General features: G+C 41.6%; 1 protein-coding gene across 5 annotated transcripts in view; it reads left to right on the plus strand.

Moving 5' to 3' along the window:
* Positions 1–18,462, plus strand: part of LIPJ (lipase family member J) — a 37,068-nt gene that overhangs the window by 16,876 nt on the left and 1,730 nt on the right. For 3 of the 5 annotated variants that reach the window (XM_049644940.1, XM_049644941.1, XM_049644942.1), the window contains 6 exons: positions 4,930–5,128; positions 5,798–5,907; positions 9,172–9,308; positions 9,670–9,816; positions 14,000–14,071; positions 18,061–18,132. In XM_049644940.1, coding sequence (XP_049500897.1) covers positions 4,930–5,128; positions 5,798–5,907; positions 9,172–9,308; positions 9,670–9,816; positions 14,000–14,071; positions 18,061–18,132 — 737 coding nt within the window. The remainder of the gene's footprint in view (positions 1–4,929; positions 5,129–5,797; positions 5,908–9,171; positions 9,309–9,669; positions 9,817–13,999; positions 14,072–18,060; positions 18,133–18,462) is intronic. The other 2 variants (XM_049644943.1, XM_049644944.1) reach the window with 2 other exon arrangements.

The raw sequence follows: 18,462 nt of genomic DNA on the forward strand, positions 1-18,462 counted from the left end.
TTTCTTTCTTTTCTCTTCTTTTCTTTCTTTTCTTTTCTTTTCTTTTTTCTTTTCTTTTCTTTTTTCTTTTTTTTTCTTTCTTTTCTCTTCTTTTCTTTCTTTTCTTTTCTTTTCTTTTTTCTTTTCTTTTCTTTTTTCTTTTCTTTTCTTTAGATGTTTACTTCATGAGCTAGTGGGAGTGTTTTCTGCCTTAAGCCAGGGCCTCTAGATCTGAAGAGCCTTAAATTGTGAGGACAGAAAGTGCAAACCCCTGAGTGAGTTACTGGGTATTAGTGTGACACCTAATCCCTTATTTCTCAGATTCATGTGTTCTATCAATTAGGGGAAGCAGCACTATGTTCTGGGCGTTTGTTTAAGGTATATAATGAGTCCTGAAGGATCGCACCCGTGCTTACAGGACTTCATCTCCCAGCTGGCTTCTCTACCGGGGTGTTGTTTCAGTGCTCTGCGAGGCTAACAGCCTCGTGAGGGTTGTCATGTGGTAAAACCAGTGGCCTTCTAATGAACGCACCCTCTTTGACCTGGAGTGAATTCCTTTATTCAAAGTAATGTCATGAGGGGTTCCATATTTGCAGATCAGACATTCCATGAACTCTTGAACAGTAGTGCTGGGTGTGGTTCTGTGTGGTAAGAAAGGTAAATCATAGCAGAAACAGATACCAGTCCTAGTCATAGTGAACTGCGGCCCTTTCTAGGAGAGAAAGGGTCTGATGTACACAACTGGCCTCCAAGCGGCTGGTTTGGTCTTTTCAGGGGGTGCTACTGTGTAAGATCTCCTTTGCAGACAGGTTAGACATACTGCCCTGGCAGTAGCTAGATCTGCTTTGGTGAGGGGCCCACATTGGGGGGCCAGTTTAGTCTACATCTCTGTCATCATGGCTCCTCCTTGGTGAGAAGCCCAAACTGGGGCAGCCAGTTTAGTCTACATCTCTGTCTTCATGGCCCCTCCTTTTGTGAGCCCCCCGCATAGCACTGGGATCTGCTGGTTGAGTCATCCTATGCGCTTTTGGTTGGCTAGTGTGCCCTGGGAAGTACTTGTTTCCCTCCCTGTGCCCTGACCCCCCGACTGAGTATTGTTCTGGAGGGCAGATGGGGAAAAGACCAGAGGAAAGTGTCTTACCTTCCTGCGACAACTGCACCACAATGGACACTTCTGTAAGACTCTTTCCAATCTTTTCTGTGAAGTTCATGTAGGGTTCATGGGATGGAGCTCATAGGATGATATGGACTTTCCCCATTTCGACTGTACCCTGTCCTTCACACCCTGTCCTGTCCTTGGAGCCAGAGAACTGGCCTTCACTAATTCTTCAATTATTCTTCCCAAACTATTCATATTGGGCATCCCCATGAAGAAGGACTATGTCTCCTCTTTCCCTGTAAGCACCTGTCTCTCCTCAGATTTGGGGCCAGATTTTTGCTCTGTGAATCAGCTCCCTGATATGTATATTATATATATATAAATATATATCAGGGGTATATATATTTATATATATATATAAATACACATATATAATTATATATAATATATTATAATATAATTATAATATATTATATATATTTTTATATATTTATATTTATAATATATAAATATATATAAATTATATATAATATATTATATTTATATAATATAAATATAAATTATATAAATATAATATATTTATATTATATGTGTGTGTATATATATACATATATATAAAAGCAATATTTTTTCCAGTTTATTATACATCCCAAAATGGAAATAGAAGTTCTCCACTTCTGAGCTTTTGAATTTTGCTGATGTCCTCACCAGAGTATTTTTTTCAACCTGGTAGGTGTTCTATCCTGTGGGCTCTCCCAAGGCATGCTAAATCAGTTGGTGGGTGTTCTTTTCTCATTCAATAGATTAGCTTCCGTATCTTTTCCGCCACAGTCTGCTTTCTTATTCTGGAATTGTCTAAGCTTCTGAGAAACCCTGGCAGAGTATGAGGACTGACCCCTGGAACCACTGCGGCTGTGTTAAATCTTGTATCGTAGGAATGCACTCACGTATGAACAAACTCTCCCTTATCCAGCATACACGTATGTATATGTTTCCTTTCTATCTAACATTTAGGCGGACTCTTCCAACTTCTGCGGTCATATGCGTATTAGCCAGATTTTGTAGCTCTCTTAGCCTACAATCTCACCTCTCCCTCAGCAGACCCAACACGCTCCAGTCCAGCCACTGGGGACCTCAACCAGTGCTGGTGATGGAGCATCCAGGAAGGCACTGGGGAGGATCTTCAGGAGGAGAAGACCTGTTCTGAAAGATAAGTCAGAGGGGGCATTATGCTCCAACAAAGAGGAGTGGGTTCAGGGAACCCTGAGATGTAAGCTTCCAAAGTTCTCATTCAGACAGTCTCAGAGTCCTACTTCCCTATCAAAGCCCCAAATATGACATAGATTCTTTCCAGCACTGACAGTTCAACCTTCCCGAAGTCCCACTCTCCTGGCAATTAGTTCATGACCATGATTCTGGTAGAAATCAGTTTGCCCTCTGACTGTAGACGACGAGGTGTTGAAATGCCACTGAAAAGGTCTTAGGACTTGCACCCTTTGCTTTGAAGTGGTGAGTGATTGCCCCGGGTCTGCAATTTTCTCTCTTTAAAACACCATTGGCACTCAACAACAGCCGCCCGCTTCCCCAGACCTCATAATTCCATTTCCTCTGTGCTTCCTCACTGTCACAGATACTGAGCAAGCCAGTCACCCCTTTCCTGTATCGGCACAGGAAACATGAATATCTTGGCCAGTGGGCTAAGCGCCACAACATCCAGTGTTCTTTCAGTCTCTACCTACAATCAGTGACGGGTCCTCATTGTCGGCCAGCCAGCAAGGAAACCAACTCCACAGCCCCGTCCTTAAATGTCTACTTCCTGGGTCACTTTCAGTAGTACGTCCAGGTCAGGTTCCCTAGAAACAGAGCCTGTGGCAGGGATTTGAGGGTATGTGATTTATTGAGGGGAATCTCAGGGAAAAGGAGATAGGAGAAGCAGAAGAGAACAGAGGATGGGGCCCCTGGGTTTCTAAATGGTTAAGCGTCTGACTTCAGCTCAGGTCATGATCTTGTGGTTCGTGAGTTCAAGCCCCGCATCGGGCTCTGTGCTGACAGCTCAGAGCCTGGAGCCTGCTTCGGATTCTGGATCTCCCTCTCTTTCTGCCCCTCCCTTGCTCATAATCTGTCTTTCAGAAATAAATAAACATTAAAAACAATTTTCTTCATAAATAACTTTTAAAAAAGAAGATTGCAGAGGAAGGAGTTAAGCAAATATGTGGTCTCGCCTGGAGTCTAGCCTCCCCCCTGTCCCTTGGGGTGATATACAACACGAAGTACATCAGAGTCGGTCCAACCCAGAAGCAAGGGACTCAGCTCTCTGTACCTTTGTGTCAGTTGCTTGAGAAGGTGGCCTCCTTCCTCCTCTGGTGTGGGAGCTCCCTTTCAGCCAACACTGTACGTTCTCAGCCTCCCCCGAGAAGGGGCAGCCGGGTACAACTTGGTAACATGATAGCTAGTGGGCGCAAACATCAGCCTGGTCAGTGGGTCTGTGTGGGGCGCCCACAGCATTGGGGCAGTAGACGCTAATGATGCGGATTATGCGTAAATCACAACTCGGGGCTTAACAAAGTTACTCGTGAGCACATTTAACATTACTCAAAAGGTGTTATTTCCCAAAAAGCTTGCAAGCACAATCAGAGTTCTGGGAACTCCGTTAGGTAACTAGCACAGTGGTTCTAATGATAACACATATATTGAATATGTCTGTGAAAATGTGATTATAAAGTCATCTTATGAAATGGAAGAGTGGGAAAATCATATACAATATAATATTTTATGCAATATGCTATTTAAAATGGATATGAGTGCTCCCATCACTCTTAGATATTTGAATAATCCTTAAAAGTTTATATATTTAGGGGCATCTGGGTGGCTCAGTCGGTTAAGCATCTGACTATTTCAGCTCTGGTCATGATCTCACTGCTCATGAGTTCGAGCCCTGTATCAGGCTCTGCACTGACAGCACGGGACCTACTGGGGATTCTCTCTCTCCCTCTCTCTCTGCCCCTACTCCCCTTGCATGCATTCTCCCTCTCTCTCTCTCTCTCTCTCTCTCTCAAAATAAATAGACTTTGAAAAAAGTTGATGTATTTAAATGAGACACGGCCTAATTATGCACTTGGTCATTTGAAAAATATCCATTAGTAAACTAAGGTGTTTAAACTAATGTGTTTAGGGGCACCTGGGTGGCTCAGTCGGTTAAGCGTCCGACTTCAGCTGAGGTCACGGTCTCGCGGTCCGGTCCTTGAGTTCGAGCCCCGCATCAGGCTCTGGGCTGATGGCTCAGAGCCTGGAGCCTGCTTCCGATTCTGTGTCTCCCTCTCTCTCTACCCCTCCCCCATTCATGCTCTGTCTCTCTCTGTCCCCAAAATAAATAAACGTTAAAAAATAAAAATAAAAAAAATAAACTAATGTGTTTAACACATTATATCTCTGACATATATCTCTATATCTCTGACATAGAATGGGACTAAACATTAATAATTTACCCTATTTCTACAATATAAAATTAAACAAATTTTTTTAATCTCCAAACTGTCGTGTATTAAAAGATTGAATTTCCCATGAGCTAGTTACACAGATATTATAAAATTTATTAAAATTTTTTTTTAATCTTTATTTATTTTCGAGAGAGAGACAGAGTGTGAGCTGGGGAAGGAGCAGAGAGAGGGAAACACAGAATCCGAAGCAGGCTCCAGGCTCCGGGCTGTCAGCCCAGAGCCCGACGCAGGGCTGGAACTCACTGACTGCGAGATCATGACCTGAGCCGAAGTCGGGTGCTTAACCAACTGAGCCACTCAGGCGCCCAGATATTATAAAATTTAAAAAGAAATTCTCTGCATCTTTTTTTCCAGCTCAGAAACTTGTCGTCTACTTGCAACATGGCTTGTTGACATCTGGCAGCAGTTGGGTTTCCAACCTTCCCAACAACAGCCTGGGTTTCATTCTGGCCGATGCTGGCTATGACGTGTGGCTGGGGAACAGCCGAGGAACTACGTGGTCCAGGAAACACCTGTACCTGAAAACGAACTCCAAAGAATTCTGGGCCTTCAGGTACCAATAAACTCAAATAATGTTTCCTTTTGTTTGATAAGCGTATCGAACGTTTGGTTTGGTTTTTAAATGAAATGAATTAGAATGCGGCTCTTCTCTCAGTCAGGTCTCTTAACAGACCATCAACGTGGATGCAAATTTTGGCTTGAAAATTAAAGAGTGCTTGTCTGATTTTAAGCGTGTTTCTCCTTTTTCAGTAGTGACCTTCCTTGGCCAACCCCACCCTTCCTTCAACCATTCTTTTGCTCCATTACACTTAGTGTATTTCCCTGTACATAGAATACACGAACACCCTCTTTATAAGACTATCTTAGGGAGGGGCGCCTGGGTGGCTCAATCGGTTGGGCGTCCGACTTCAGCTCAGGTCATGATCTCGCTGTCCATGAGTTCGAGCCCGTGTCGGGCTCTGTGCTGCCAGCTCAGAGCCTGGAGCCTGCTTCAGATTCTGTGTCTTCCTCTCTTCTCTGCCCCTCCCCACTCACGCTCTGTCTCTCTATCTCTCAAAAATACCTAAACATTAAAAAAAAATTTTTTTTTAAAGACTATCTTGGGGCTATTTTATTTCCTTGACTTTGTGTTCTCACGGAAGTTTGTGTTAACAGCCTGTTAGTAGCAAGGGAATTTCAATGTTCTTTTTTCTTTTTTTGTCTTTTTTTTTTTTTTTTGTAGTTTTGATGAAATGGCTAAATACGACCTCCCCGCCTCCATTGACTTCATTGTGAAGCACACGGGACAAAAGGAAATATTTTACGTGGGCCATTCCCAGGGCACCACTATCGGTATGGTCCTAATGTTCCTTAAGGACTCTTGTAGGGTCTGCAGGCATCCTTCTCCAGGGTGTGGGTGAACTTCCAGAGCTGCGAGGGAAGTAAAGGAGAGCCAGAGGCAGGAATGCCACAGCAGCGCCTGGCAGCCCCCCCCCCCCCCCCCGCTTCCCTTCTACCTTATCTTCTCTAGTCACAAAGAATGGATTGTCAACAACACGTTGTTTGCGGTTTTGTTGGTTTCCAAGGGTAGGAAAGTTGACTATCCATCTCGAGATCATGACTACCTCTTGTGCTACAAATAGAAATGTCATACCTACTCTTATTGTTTAAATGTAGCAAAGGACTTTGGGAGGGAGAGACTTGAAAGGGAAGTTTATGTTTATGCATTCAGGGTGGATGAGACTTAAGATGTGCACAGGGGCGAGGAAGGTCATCACATGTTTAAAGACGACTAGAAAAGAGCTGCCCACAGCTCACAGCCGTCATACTTCTGGCTCAGGCGTAACAGCTTCACTTTCAGGAAAACAAATACATTCCCTAAGACCTAACATAATTCTCTTACGTGGTATGCTAAACTTTTTTACTTTCACCCTTTCTACTTTGGAAGTTACAAAGGCCATTTTATGATAGAAGCCAATATTAACTGAGTCTGTTCTAGGCTGAAAACTATCATTTTCTTATGAGAATAATTCATTTCCCGCTTTAAAAAATGTGTTGAGTAACAGTCAAATCCCATTTTCCATAGATCTGTTCTCTGATGTTAGTTAGCCATGTGTCAGTTATCCGGAACCAGGAATCCTGGAAAATCATGAAATAAGAAGCAAGTGGGCTACGTGTTAGAGCTTATTGACTCATACTATGACATATAATTCTTTGGTTATTTGCCTTCTCAGAACTCAGAAAACAGAAAAGCTATAAAAATATTTAAGATGTGCAAATATGTAGCTTGATAAGATGACAAATAATTGTCATATCAGTGACTCTAAACTAACAATATAATATAAACCAGCATTCGGTATCCTCTGTACAAGAAGGCAAGGAACTTTTTAAATAAATTAAAAGTAAATATTAAACTTATTTGACATTTATTGACTCTGTCACCTAAAGTGTAAGATTCAAATACCAGAAAAATCAACTTAGCGCGTTTTCACCATTGCTACTTATACAAATGCTAAATGTTGTTTCTGGTTTTTAAACTACGGTGTTAACAAGACTGTTTTATTGCTGGTTTATCACAAGTTATGATCTAGGTATTATTTTTAATACTAATAATCTGCATTATGTTGTGATTGATATGCATGTCTCAAACTGGGTGATTGATAAATGTTTGATAAGGGAATTAAGAAATGAGTGAGTCAACAAATAATCCAGTGAAGAAATGGGCAGAAGACATGAATAGATACTTCTCTAAAGAAGACATCCGGATGGCCAACAGGCACATGAAAAGATGCCCAACGTCCCTCCTCATCAGGAAAATCCAAATCAAAACCACACTGAGATACCACCTCATGCCAGTCAGAGTGACTAAAATGAAAAAATCAGGAGACTATAGATGCTGGAGAGGATGTGGAGAAACGGGAACCCTTTTGCACTGTTGGTGGGAAACAAACTGGTACAGCCGCTCTGGAAAACAGTGTGGAGGTTCCTCAAAAGATTAAATATAGACCTACCCTATGACCCAGCAATAGCACTGCTAGGAATTTACCCAAGGGATACAGGAGTGCTGATGCACAGGGGCACTTGGACCCCAATGTTTATAGCAGCACTTTCAACAATATCCAAAGTATGGAAAGAGCCTAAATGTCCATCAACTGACGAATGGATAAAGAAGTTGTGGTTTATATATACAATGGAATACTACTTGGCAATGAGAAAGAATGAAATCTGGCCATTTGCAGCAACGTGGATGGAACTGGAGGGTATTATGCTAAGTGAAATAAGTCAGGCAGAGAAAGACAGATACCATATCTTTTCACTCCTATGCGGATCCTGATAAACTTAACAGAAGACCACGGGGGAGGGGAAGAGCAAAAAGTTACAGAGAGGGAGGGAGGAAAACCATAAGAGACTCTTAAATACTGAGAACAAACTGGCGGTTGATGGGGGGTGGGAGGGTGGGTGATGGGCATTGAGGAGGGCACCTGTTGGGATGAGCACTGGGTGTTGCATGGAAACCAATTTGACAATAAATTATACTTAATATAAAAAATTTTTTAAAAATAAATAAAAAGAAAGGACTTCACCTGGGTGGCTCAGTTGGTTAAGCACCTGACTTATGATCTCTGCTCAGGTCATGATCCCACAGTCCGTGAAATCGAGCCCCATTTTTGCCCTGCGCCGACAGCGCAGAGCCTGCTTGGCGCTCTCTTTCTCCTCTCTCCTCCCTGACTCACACTCTCTGTCTCTCAAAATAAATAAACTTTAAAAAAGTATTTAAAAAAATAAAATAAAAATAAAGGACTTTAAGTCCAACGGAGTACTTACACCAGAGTCCAAGCCTACATTTAGTAGTGGATTTAACTTAAATAAATAGAGCTAACCAATTGTGATGGAAGTCATACTAGAGGAAGTGACCTACATTTTATTAAATGTTTTTATCTCAAAGTTAAAAGGATTACCCTCAAGAATGTTGTAGACTTAAAACCCTTAGCTAACACCATACTCAGTGGGGAAAAACAGAGTTTTCCCCTAAGATCAGGAGCGAGACAAGCATGTCCACTCTTAGGGGCGCCTGGGTGGCTCAATCAGTTAAGAGTCTGACTTCGGCTCAGGTCATGATCTCACGGTTGGTGAGTTCAAGCCCCGCATCAGGCTCTGTGCTGACAGCTCAGAGCCTGGAGCCTGCTTCGGATTCTGTGCCTCCCTCTCTTTCCGCCCCTCCCCAGCTCACACTCTGTCTGTCTCTCTCTCAAAAATAAACATTAAAAAATTTTTAAAAGAAAAAAAATGAGCGAGTCAATTATTCAAAGTCTATTGAATTTACTCTTTAAAAATTGTTTTTTTGCATCTTTATTTGTTTTTGAGAGAGAGAGAGAAAGAAAGAAAGAGAGGACAGAGCAGGGAAGGGGCAGAGAGGGACGGAGACACAGAATCTACATGCTCCAGGCTCTGAGCTGTCAGCACAGCTGACACAAGATCATGACCTGAACCAGAGTCAGCTGCTTAACCACTGAGCCACCAGGCGCCCCTGAATTTACTCTTGTTTGCCACGATGTCATTTATTACGATGGTAGTAACTGCATAAGAGTAGTTAATTTCTGTCTTATTTTCTTTCAGCTTTCATAACATTTTCCACAATACCAAAGATAGCTGAAAAAGTCAAAATATTTTTTGCCTTAGCTCCAGTTTTTTCTATTAAATACTCAAACAGCCCTTTAATCAAAATGGCATACAAGTGGAAGTCAGTGATAAAGGTATGTTATTCCTTTCCTCTACGTAGTTGATAATCCAAATGACAACATTCTCTCCTTTCAAAACGAAAGGTCTTGGCTATGTGTGAATTTAATTTTGTGGTGTTATTTGCACTGGATTCTTGCTTTTGTTTCTACAAAGGAATAGGGTTTTACTTATAATACCTGTGGACATGTTATTATGAAGGAAAATCCAGTGGTCAACTTATCTCTACCTTGTGTTTCCAAGTTTTGCCCTTAATGTAAATGTTTTAAACTCACGTGAGATAATGCGTTTGATTATAAATATAGTGAACTCATCACACCATTTCTTGATTAATTATTTTGGTCTTCCAAATACAAATAAAGTAAATTTATTTTACAGGCTTTTGTTGGCAACAAAGGCTTCTTACCTAATACTTCATTTAAAAGATTTGTTGGTTCAAAGCTGTGTCCGCTAAAGATTTTTGGCAAGATTTGCCGTGAGGTCTTGTTTCTGATGTATGGATGTGACCTGGAGAACTTAAATATGGTAAGAACAAGTTGAATTTGAAATGTATTTTGTCAGTTTTTAGCAAGCAGCTCGTAACAGTGCCTTGTGTGTTATTTTGTGATTTTCCCATATATACTAATAGTTAGATTCTTAGTCTTTCTGATTTTGTGACTGTACCAACATTCTGAAACTGATCAGCATTAGTATGTCGAGATAATTTTGCTTTCGCATTTGTCTTGCTCTCTGTAAAGAACAGAGGGCAGCCGCTGTGATGGGTGTCTTTACTGGTCTTTGCTTCTGGGTGTTAGTTTCCCAACATTTGTTGTATTTGTCTTCTATCACTTGTTTGTCTCAACTCCTACTCTTTTTTTTTTTAAGTTCATTTACTTATTTTGAGAGCAAGAGACTATGAGTGGGGGGAAGGGCAGAGAGAGAGGACAGAGAGGATCCCAAGCAGGCTCCATGCTGTCAGCACAAAGCCCAACGCGAGGCTTGATCCCATGAACTGTGAGATCATGACCTCAGCCAACGAGAGCCAGACACTTAACTGACGGAGTCACCCAGGCGCTCCCACAGCTTCTACTCTTATATCTTGGTTCCTAACACTCCTTCCCTTTCTTGTTGATCTCTTTGTAATTAGCATTAGTGCCCGCTAATTATCTTACATGCTCCTGGCATTTGTCAAAATTCCTGCAGTGGAAAACTGTTTCAGTGCTCGAGCCCCTATTACCGAGGCCCTATGGATTGGTTGTATCTACATTCTATTACAGATGTAGGCATTCACTCTAAGACTTTTTCAGCACATTAGATTTAAAAATCCAGATTTGGCAGGGGCAGTTGCAGCATTTAGACTAGTGGTTGGTTCCTGCACCTGTACGATTTAATAATTTCTCAGTGAGAACCAATCTATTCATTCAAAGAAAGAGAAGTTGTCAAGATGCCCATTCTTACCAACTTAGTCCATAGATTCAATGCAATCGCAATCAAAGTCCCAGGAGGTTATTTTAAGGATATTGACAAACTGCTTCTAAAGTTTATAGAGAGAAGCAAAACTGAGAGTTACCAACACAGTATTGAAGGGAAAGACAAAGTTGAAGGACTGATACTACTCAACCCCAAGACGTATTATTAAGCTACAGTCACCTACAGTCATAGTGTGGAATGAGTGAGAGAAGAAACTACTAGATCAGTGGAACAGAATAGAGTGCCCAGAAATAGAGCCCCATAAATATCATCAACAGAGCTTTGCCAGAGGAGAAAAGGCCGTGCGATAGAAAAATGACAGTCTCTTTAACAAATGGTGTTGGAGTTGGAACAAGCAGATGTCCACGTGCAAAAAAAATTTCTAGACACAAACTTTACACCCTTCACAAAATTAACTTGAATTCGGATCATAGAGCTAAGTGTGAGATGCGAAACTGTAAAACTCCTAGAAGATAACATGAGGAAAAAACCTAGATGGCCTTGGGCATGACAATGACCACCAGGGTGCTACATGTGTTACAACTGATGAACCTACATTGACACATCGTAAGTACCCCAAATCTATAGTTTACAGTAGGGCTCACTCTTGGCGTTCTACATTCTAACAAACGTATAATGACATGTATCTACCATTACGGTATCATATAGAATAGTTTCATTGCCCTAAAAGTCCTTTGTATTTTGCCGATTCATCCCTGCCTACTCAGCTCTTGGCAGTCATTGATCTTTTCACCGTACCCACAGTTTTGTCTTTTCCTACTTGGAATCCCACTGTTTGTAACCCTTTCAGATTGTCTTCTTCCCCTTACTAACACATATTTAAGGTTCCTGCATGTCTTTTCATGGGTTGGTAGCTCATTTATTTTTAGTGCTGAAAAATATTCTGATGTCTGGATGTATCACAGTTTACCTATGCACCTGCTAAAGGACATTTTGGTTCAAGTGTTGACAATTATGAATAAAGATGCTATAAACATCAGTGTGCAGATTTTGTGTGAATGTACATTTTCAACTCCTCTGGGTAAATACCAAGGAGTGTGATTGCTAGATTGTATGCTAAGGACTCCTTTTGCTTTATAAGAGACCCACCCATGTGCTTTCCAAAGTGGTTGTGCCATTTTGCATTACCCTCAGCAATGAATGAGAATCCCCGCTTCTCCATATCCTCACCATTTGGTGCCGACAGCATATTGGACTTTTATCATTTTAGCAGGTGTATAGTCGTCTCTTACTGTTCTTTTGAATTGCATTTCCCTGGGGCACCTGGGTGGCTCAGTCGGTTGAGTGTCCGACTTTGGCTCAGGTCATGATCTCACAGTTTGTGGGTTCGAGCCCCGCATCAGGCTCTGTGCTGACCGCTTGCTCAGAGCCTGGAGCCTTCTTCAGATTCTGTGTCTCCTACTCTCTCTGCCCCTCCCCCATTCACGCTTTGTCTCACTCTGTTTCTCAAAAATAAATAAATGTAAAAAAAAAAAATTTTTTTGAATTGCATTTCCCTGATAACGTATAATGTTGAGCATCTTTTCATGGTCATTTGCTATCTGTGTATCTATTTGATGAGGTACCTGTTAAAGTCTTTGGCCCATTTTTAAATTGGGTTGTTTGTTTCCTCATTGTTGAGTTTGAAGAGTTCTTTGCATTTTGGGGGTAACAATCCTTTACAGATGTATCTTTTGCGAATATTTTCTTCCAGTCTGTGGCCTGTCGTCTAATTCTCTTGACACGGTCTTTTGCAAAGTAGAAATTTTTAAGCTTATTGAAGGCCGGCTTGTCAGTTATTTTCTTTCACAGATTGTGCCTCTGGTATTGTATCTAAAAAGTCATCACTAAACTCAAAGCCAGCTAGATTCTCTCTGCTATGTTACCTCCTTGGAGTTTTATAGTTTTGAGTTTGACATTTAGGTCTGTATTCCATTTTGACTCCTTTCACTCTTGTGAAGGGTGTAAGGTCTGTGTCTAGATTCTTTTTGTTTTTTTCTTTTTGCATGTGGCTATCTAGGTGTTCCAACACCATTTATTGAAGAGATTGTTGTGTCTCTATTGCATTGTTTTTTCTCCTTTGTCAAAGATTAGTTGACTTTATTTATGGGGGTCTATTTTGGGGCTCTCTGTTCCATCTATGGATCTCTTTGCCCATTCTTTCACCAATACCACACTGTCTTGATCACTGTCGCTTTGTAGGAAGTCTTAAAGTCAATTAGAGTCAGTCCTCCAAACTTCTTCTTCCCTCACAATATTGTGTTGGCTATTCTGGGTCTTCTGCTTCTCCATCTGGACTTTAGAAGCAGTCTGGGGGTTGTTGATTTCCTTAAAATAACATGCTGAGACGTTGATAGGATAACATCGATGTTATATGTCTTGGTCACTGACTGAGGTTCCCAGGGACCCTGTAGGCAAATGCAAACCTAGGTTGACATGAAGGCTGCTCTATTTGTGGTTGCTTCATTTTTGAGTTGTGTGAAACTTCGGGACCCCAGTTTGTCACAGAGAGAGTTTCTTATTAAATCTCCCAACTGCCTTTGGCAGGCCCTGGGCTGATTTTTGTTTTCTTCAACTAGCTAAGTTCTCAGAATGAAACTTCAGATCCTCTGAGGCTTGCAAAGAACTTGAAGGAAAACTGGCTTCAGTACTTTGCTTTTTTGAGGGGTCTTTGGTTTTTTCTTGTCTATTTTTCCTAGAAAATTTTAATTTAATTTAATTTAATTTATTTTTTTAAGTCTATTTATTCATTTTGAGAGAGAGAGAGAGAGCACGCATGAGTGGGGGAGGGGCAGAGAGAGACAGAATCCCAAGCAGGCTCCACACTGTCACCACAGAGCCTGATGTGAGGCTCGAACCCACAAACCATGAGAACGCGACCTGAGCTGAAACCAAGAGTCGGATGCTTAACCAACTGAGCCACCCCGGTGCCCCCTGGTAACTTCTTTCTATATCTTCTGTTCTTTTGCCTTCAAAAAGGATGTATATCTGTGTGAGTTCCAAGAGTTCTGAATGTTTTCCATATGGGATGACGGACTATGTAACTTAGAAATCTAATAATAGCTTCTACATTAATGTAAAAATTACACATTTAGTAAGTACATTTATGTATTTAGTGGAATATAATTTAATCTTTTTGTTTATATTATTTGTTTAAGAATAACTTTACATTTTCTTACAATTATTTACTTTAATAAATATCAAAGATTATGTTCTCTATGATTGGGCTAAGCATAAAAATAATTTTTTAACCCCTCAGAGTCGTATGGATGTGTACATGTCACATAACCCAGCAGGGACATCTGTTCAAAATATGCTTCACTGGAGTCAGGTATAAATTTTAAAGTGCATTTTAGTACGATTTTAATCTTTACTACTCTTGGTTTATCCCCCTCATTCTCGGAATCATGCCATTGCCATAGGATGATAAATTTGGAAGGATAAAATGAAACTTACATATTCGTGTAATTCTTCATAGATTATAATATGTTAATATCATAATCTATCCAGCCCTCTAACCTAAGCAACGATCAGAGCAATATAATTATTTTCTGTTTTACAAATAAGAAAATGTTAATAATTCAGAATAGTAGACTAGGAATCATCTAGGTCATGCCCCTCATTTGACTTGCCCCAAAATTCAAGGCTACTCCTTTAAAAAGAAACCTGGGACACAGGTGTCCCAATGTCTAGTCTGTCACTAGACTACACTTTCTCCTCTGTGAAACTGTGAAGTCCATGAGGCCGTGAGTCAGTTTTGTTCACTTTTGTGTTTGCAAGGCTGAGAGTTCTGGGGAAATAGCAGACACTTAGGAATGTTTGTTGAATGCATATTGGTGAAGAAAAAAATCCAGTGTGAGTATCATGTCAATGTTGAGAGCCAGGATAAGATGCTAGAAAGAACACTGTACTTGAGATCAAAACACCAGATGCTGAGTCCTTTCTCTGAAATTTACTGGCAGTGAGAGGCTGAGCAAGCTCATTTAATCTCTATGAATTCAGTTTCCTTAATTTTAAAAATGGAGTTAATAATAATGCTCTGACCTAACAAAAATATTATGAGAGTTAAACAGGGCGATGATTATGAGTGCTATTTAAACTTAATAAACACCGATGAATTTAAAAGTATTGTTGAGATAGGGGTGCCAGGTGGCTAAGTCGGGTAAGCATCCAGCTTTGGCCCAGGTCATGATCTCACGGTTCGTGAGTTCAAGCCCCACAGAGCTATCAGCACAGAGGCACCTGGGTGGCTCAATCAGTTAAGTGTCTGACTCTTGATTTTGGCTCAGGTCATGATCTCACAGTTTATGGGTTCTAGCCCCATGTCAGGCTCCGTGCTAATAGCATGGAGCCTGCCTGGGATTCTCTCTCTCTCCTTCTCTCTCGGCCCCTCCCCTGCTTGCTCTCTCTCTCTCTCTCTCTCTCAAAATAAATAAATGAACTTAAAAAAAAAAGTTTCATTGAGATATTGGTTAAGGGCTTTCTCATTTAAAAATGTTTAAATCTAGGGGCACCTGAGTGGCTCAGTCAGTTGAGTGCCCAACTTCGTCTCCGCTTGTGATCTCTCAGTTTGTGGGGTCGGGCTCTGTGCTGACAGCTCAGAGCCTGGAGCCTGCTTCAGATTCTGTGTCTCCCTCTCTCTCTGTCCCTCCCTGCTCACAGTCTGTCTCTCTCTGTCTCTTGAAAATGAATAAATGTTTAAAAAAATTTTTTTACTGTTTAAATCTGTTCAGTGATTGCTTTTGAGGTAAATTATTAAAAATCTTCAGCTTACCGTTAGATTTAGCTCATTGCTGATGATAGCTAGGGCAAGAAATAGAAGCAAACTTTGCGTGCATATTGAGCACCTAGTATGTGTCCTATGTTGTTCTACGCTCATTGTACTTACCAGTGAACAAACTAAGTATCCCTGTCCTCCTTAAGCTCACATTCTAGCAGTAGATATACAGACAGTAACCAATAAGCAAAGCAAGTAAGTAAATCATCAAAACTTAAGAAGGGGCTAGAAGCTATGGAAAAATAAAGGGGGAAAGGAGGATAAAGAGATGAGGCATACAGGGTAGGGGATTGTGTTTTTGAATAGAGACACAGGCCAGCCTCAATGAGATGGTGACATGTGAGAAAATATTTAAAGGGGCTGAGAAAGTTAGCAACGTGAAGAACTCGGGAAGAGCATTCCGTACAGACAGAATAGCTGGTATACAGGCTGTTTAGTCGGGAACATTTCTGAGAGTCACGGCTACAAGGTCCCTCCAGCTGATGTCAGTGATTAAGGGAGGGAGCAGTAGGAAAAGGGGGCAGAAATGGAATAGAGCCAGAAAGAAACAAGAGCGCCATTGTTAGGACTCTGGCTTTCTAGCTCAAGTGAGTAGCCCCTGCAGGGTTTTGAGCAGGGAGGGGACATGATCTAATTTACATTTTGGGGACGCCTGGCTGGCTCACCTGGCACAGTGTGCGGCTCTTGATCTCAGGGTCGTGTGTTTGAGCCCCACGTTGGGGGTAGAGTTTACTTGAAAAAAAAGAAAGGAATACTTTGGGTGCCATGTTGGATAGGCTGAAATGGGGCAAGAGTGGAATCCGTGAGAAAGTTAGTAGATTACTACTGTAATCCAAATAAGAACTGGTGATGGCCTGCACTGATGTGTTCCCAGGAAGGGTGGTAAAGAGGGTTGGATTCTGAATATACATGTGTTTTGTAAACACGCAGCCAAGGACACTTAATGATGGATTCTACGCGAGGAGAGAGAGGAGAGTCTTGGATAACTCCAGAGGTTCTGGCCTAAGCAACAGAACGATCCAATTGCCATTAAAGAAGATTGGGAGGTTTGGGGGTGGAGTGGGTTTGGAGGAAAGATACGATGTTGTAGTTTGGAGATGTTAAGCGTGAGACATCCGAGTGATTAATCTGAAGAAGCAGTTGCATACAGGAGTCTAGGATTTAGAAGAGACTCACAGAAGGAGATGGACGTTTTGAACACGGACGCCATTGAAGCCAAGAGACCGGATGAAGAGCGCGGAGTGAGTACAGATGGGGAGAAGGGGAGCAAGGCTGGAGGGCTGAGACATGGAAAGACTCAGAGGTCAGGAAGCAGAGGCTGGATGAATATGACAAAGAGACAAAAAAAAAAGGAGCAGTGAGAGAAAAATGAAAATCAAGAAATGATGGTATTGTAAAAGCCGAGTGAAAAAAAGTTCTCAACGATAGAAATGAACAACTGCCAAGTGCTGCTCATAGGTGACATGGGAAAATTTCTCCGAATTGACCAAAGTTCTGCAAATGTTAAGGTCGTAAATAGCCCTGGCCATTTTGGCGGCAGGAAAGAGCTGCAGGGGAAGCAGTGTTCTCGGGGAAATCAGGTGGTCCAGACGACAAGGAGGTGAGGGAGCCCATGAGAAATGGGTTTTAAGATACAGGCTGATGACGAATTCCCGATGGTAGAGAGGGCTTTAGAGCTGGAGGGAATTAGAATGAGACAAGATGTGGGGGCAGGGGGTGTATGGAGATCTGTCAGGTGGAGAATCCCAGAAAAAATAGTAACCCGAGAGTCTGAACCTTCTTGCAATGAAGACATTGTCAGGGGGAAAAAATGGACATGATCAGATTAGACCTAGTAAGTTCAAAGCAGGTAGTGGTGGTGAGGCTGCAAGCATGGAGGGTGAAGCGAGGGATGGCTTCTGGCCCATTCTTTGGAGCGCTGTTGTTTGAAGCAAGGTGTTTAGGAAAGTATCACTTTAGCCCCAGTGCACTTAGTCCTAGACGCTCACTTTTGACCTCTGTGGATGAAACGGGATTTCTTGGGAAGCCTGACATTGTCCCCAAGCACACCGGCCCCCTTTCATAAGGTAGCAGACGTCGGGGGAAACATGCATTTATACGAAGATGATAGGATCATATTCTGTACATCCCCTGCCCCCCCCCCGTCTCCTACCTCTTCCATTTCTTGCCCTTTACGAAGGAAGGGAGAAGCAAAGAAGCCTCCCTGCGTATGAACCAACAGACAATACTCAACGCACACCTCACGCTCTCCCCTGCCGCGCTAATAAACACATGAGTATAATGTTACTTTAAAATTTTTTTCTTGGGGCGCCTGGGTGGCGCAGTCGGTTAAGCCTCCGACTTCAGCCAGGTCACGATGTCGCGGTCCGTGAGTTCGAGCCCCGCGTCAGGCTCTGGGCTGATGGCTCGGAGCCTGTTTCCGATTCTGCGTCTCCCTCTCTCTCTGCCCCTCCCCCGTTCATGCTCTGTCTCTCTCTGTCCCAAAAATAAATAAAAAACGTTGAAAAAAAAAATTTAAAAAAAAAAATTTTTTTTTCTTTCAGCTTTTTAATTCTAGTTGCTTGAGAGCTTTTGATTGGGGCAGTCCTGTTCTGAACTGGATGCATTTTAATCAGGTACATAATTATGTCTAAGCTAACAACTATCTCTGGGCTCAGTTCAGATGACATTGCAATAGATAAAAGCTCATGTAAAGCCCGAGAGTATAATAACAGAGTCAGAAGAACCCGCAGGTGAAGATCACCGTGATTTGTCTCCATATTGTCACATCCAGCCAGAAGGGCATTTCCATATTTTCCCTGTATTCTAACAAATATCTTGGATAAGCCTGGAGAAGTTGACAGGCTGCAGAGTGATTCAATTATATATATTCAATTATATATATATTATATAATATATAATTATATTATATATTACATATAATTATATATATTATATTATATATA

The sequence above is a fragment of the Panthera uncia genome, chromosome D2 (genome assembly GCF_023721935.1).
Source record: "Panthera uncia isolate 11264 chromosome D2, Puncia_PCG_1.0, whole genome shotgun sequence".
Taxonomy (NCBI): domain Eukaryota; kingdom Metazoa; phylum Chordata; class Mammalia; order Carnivora; family Felidae; genus Panthera; species Panthera uncia.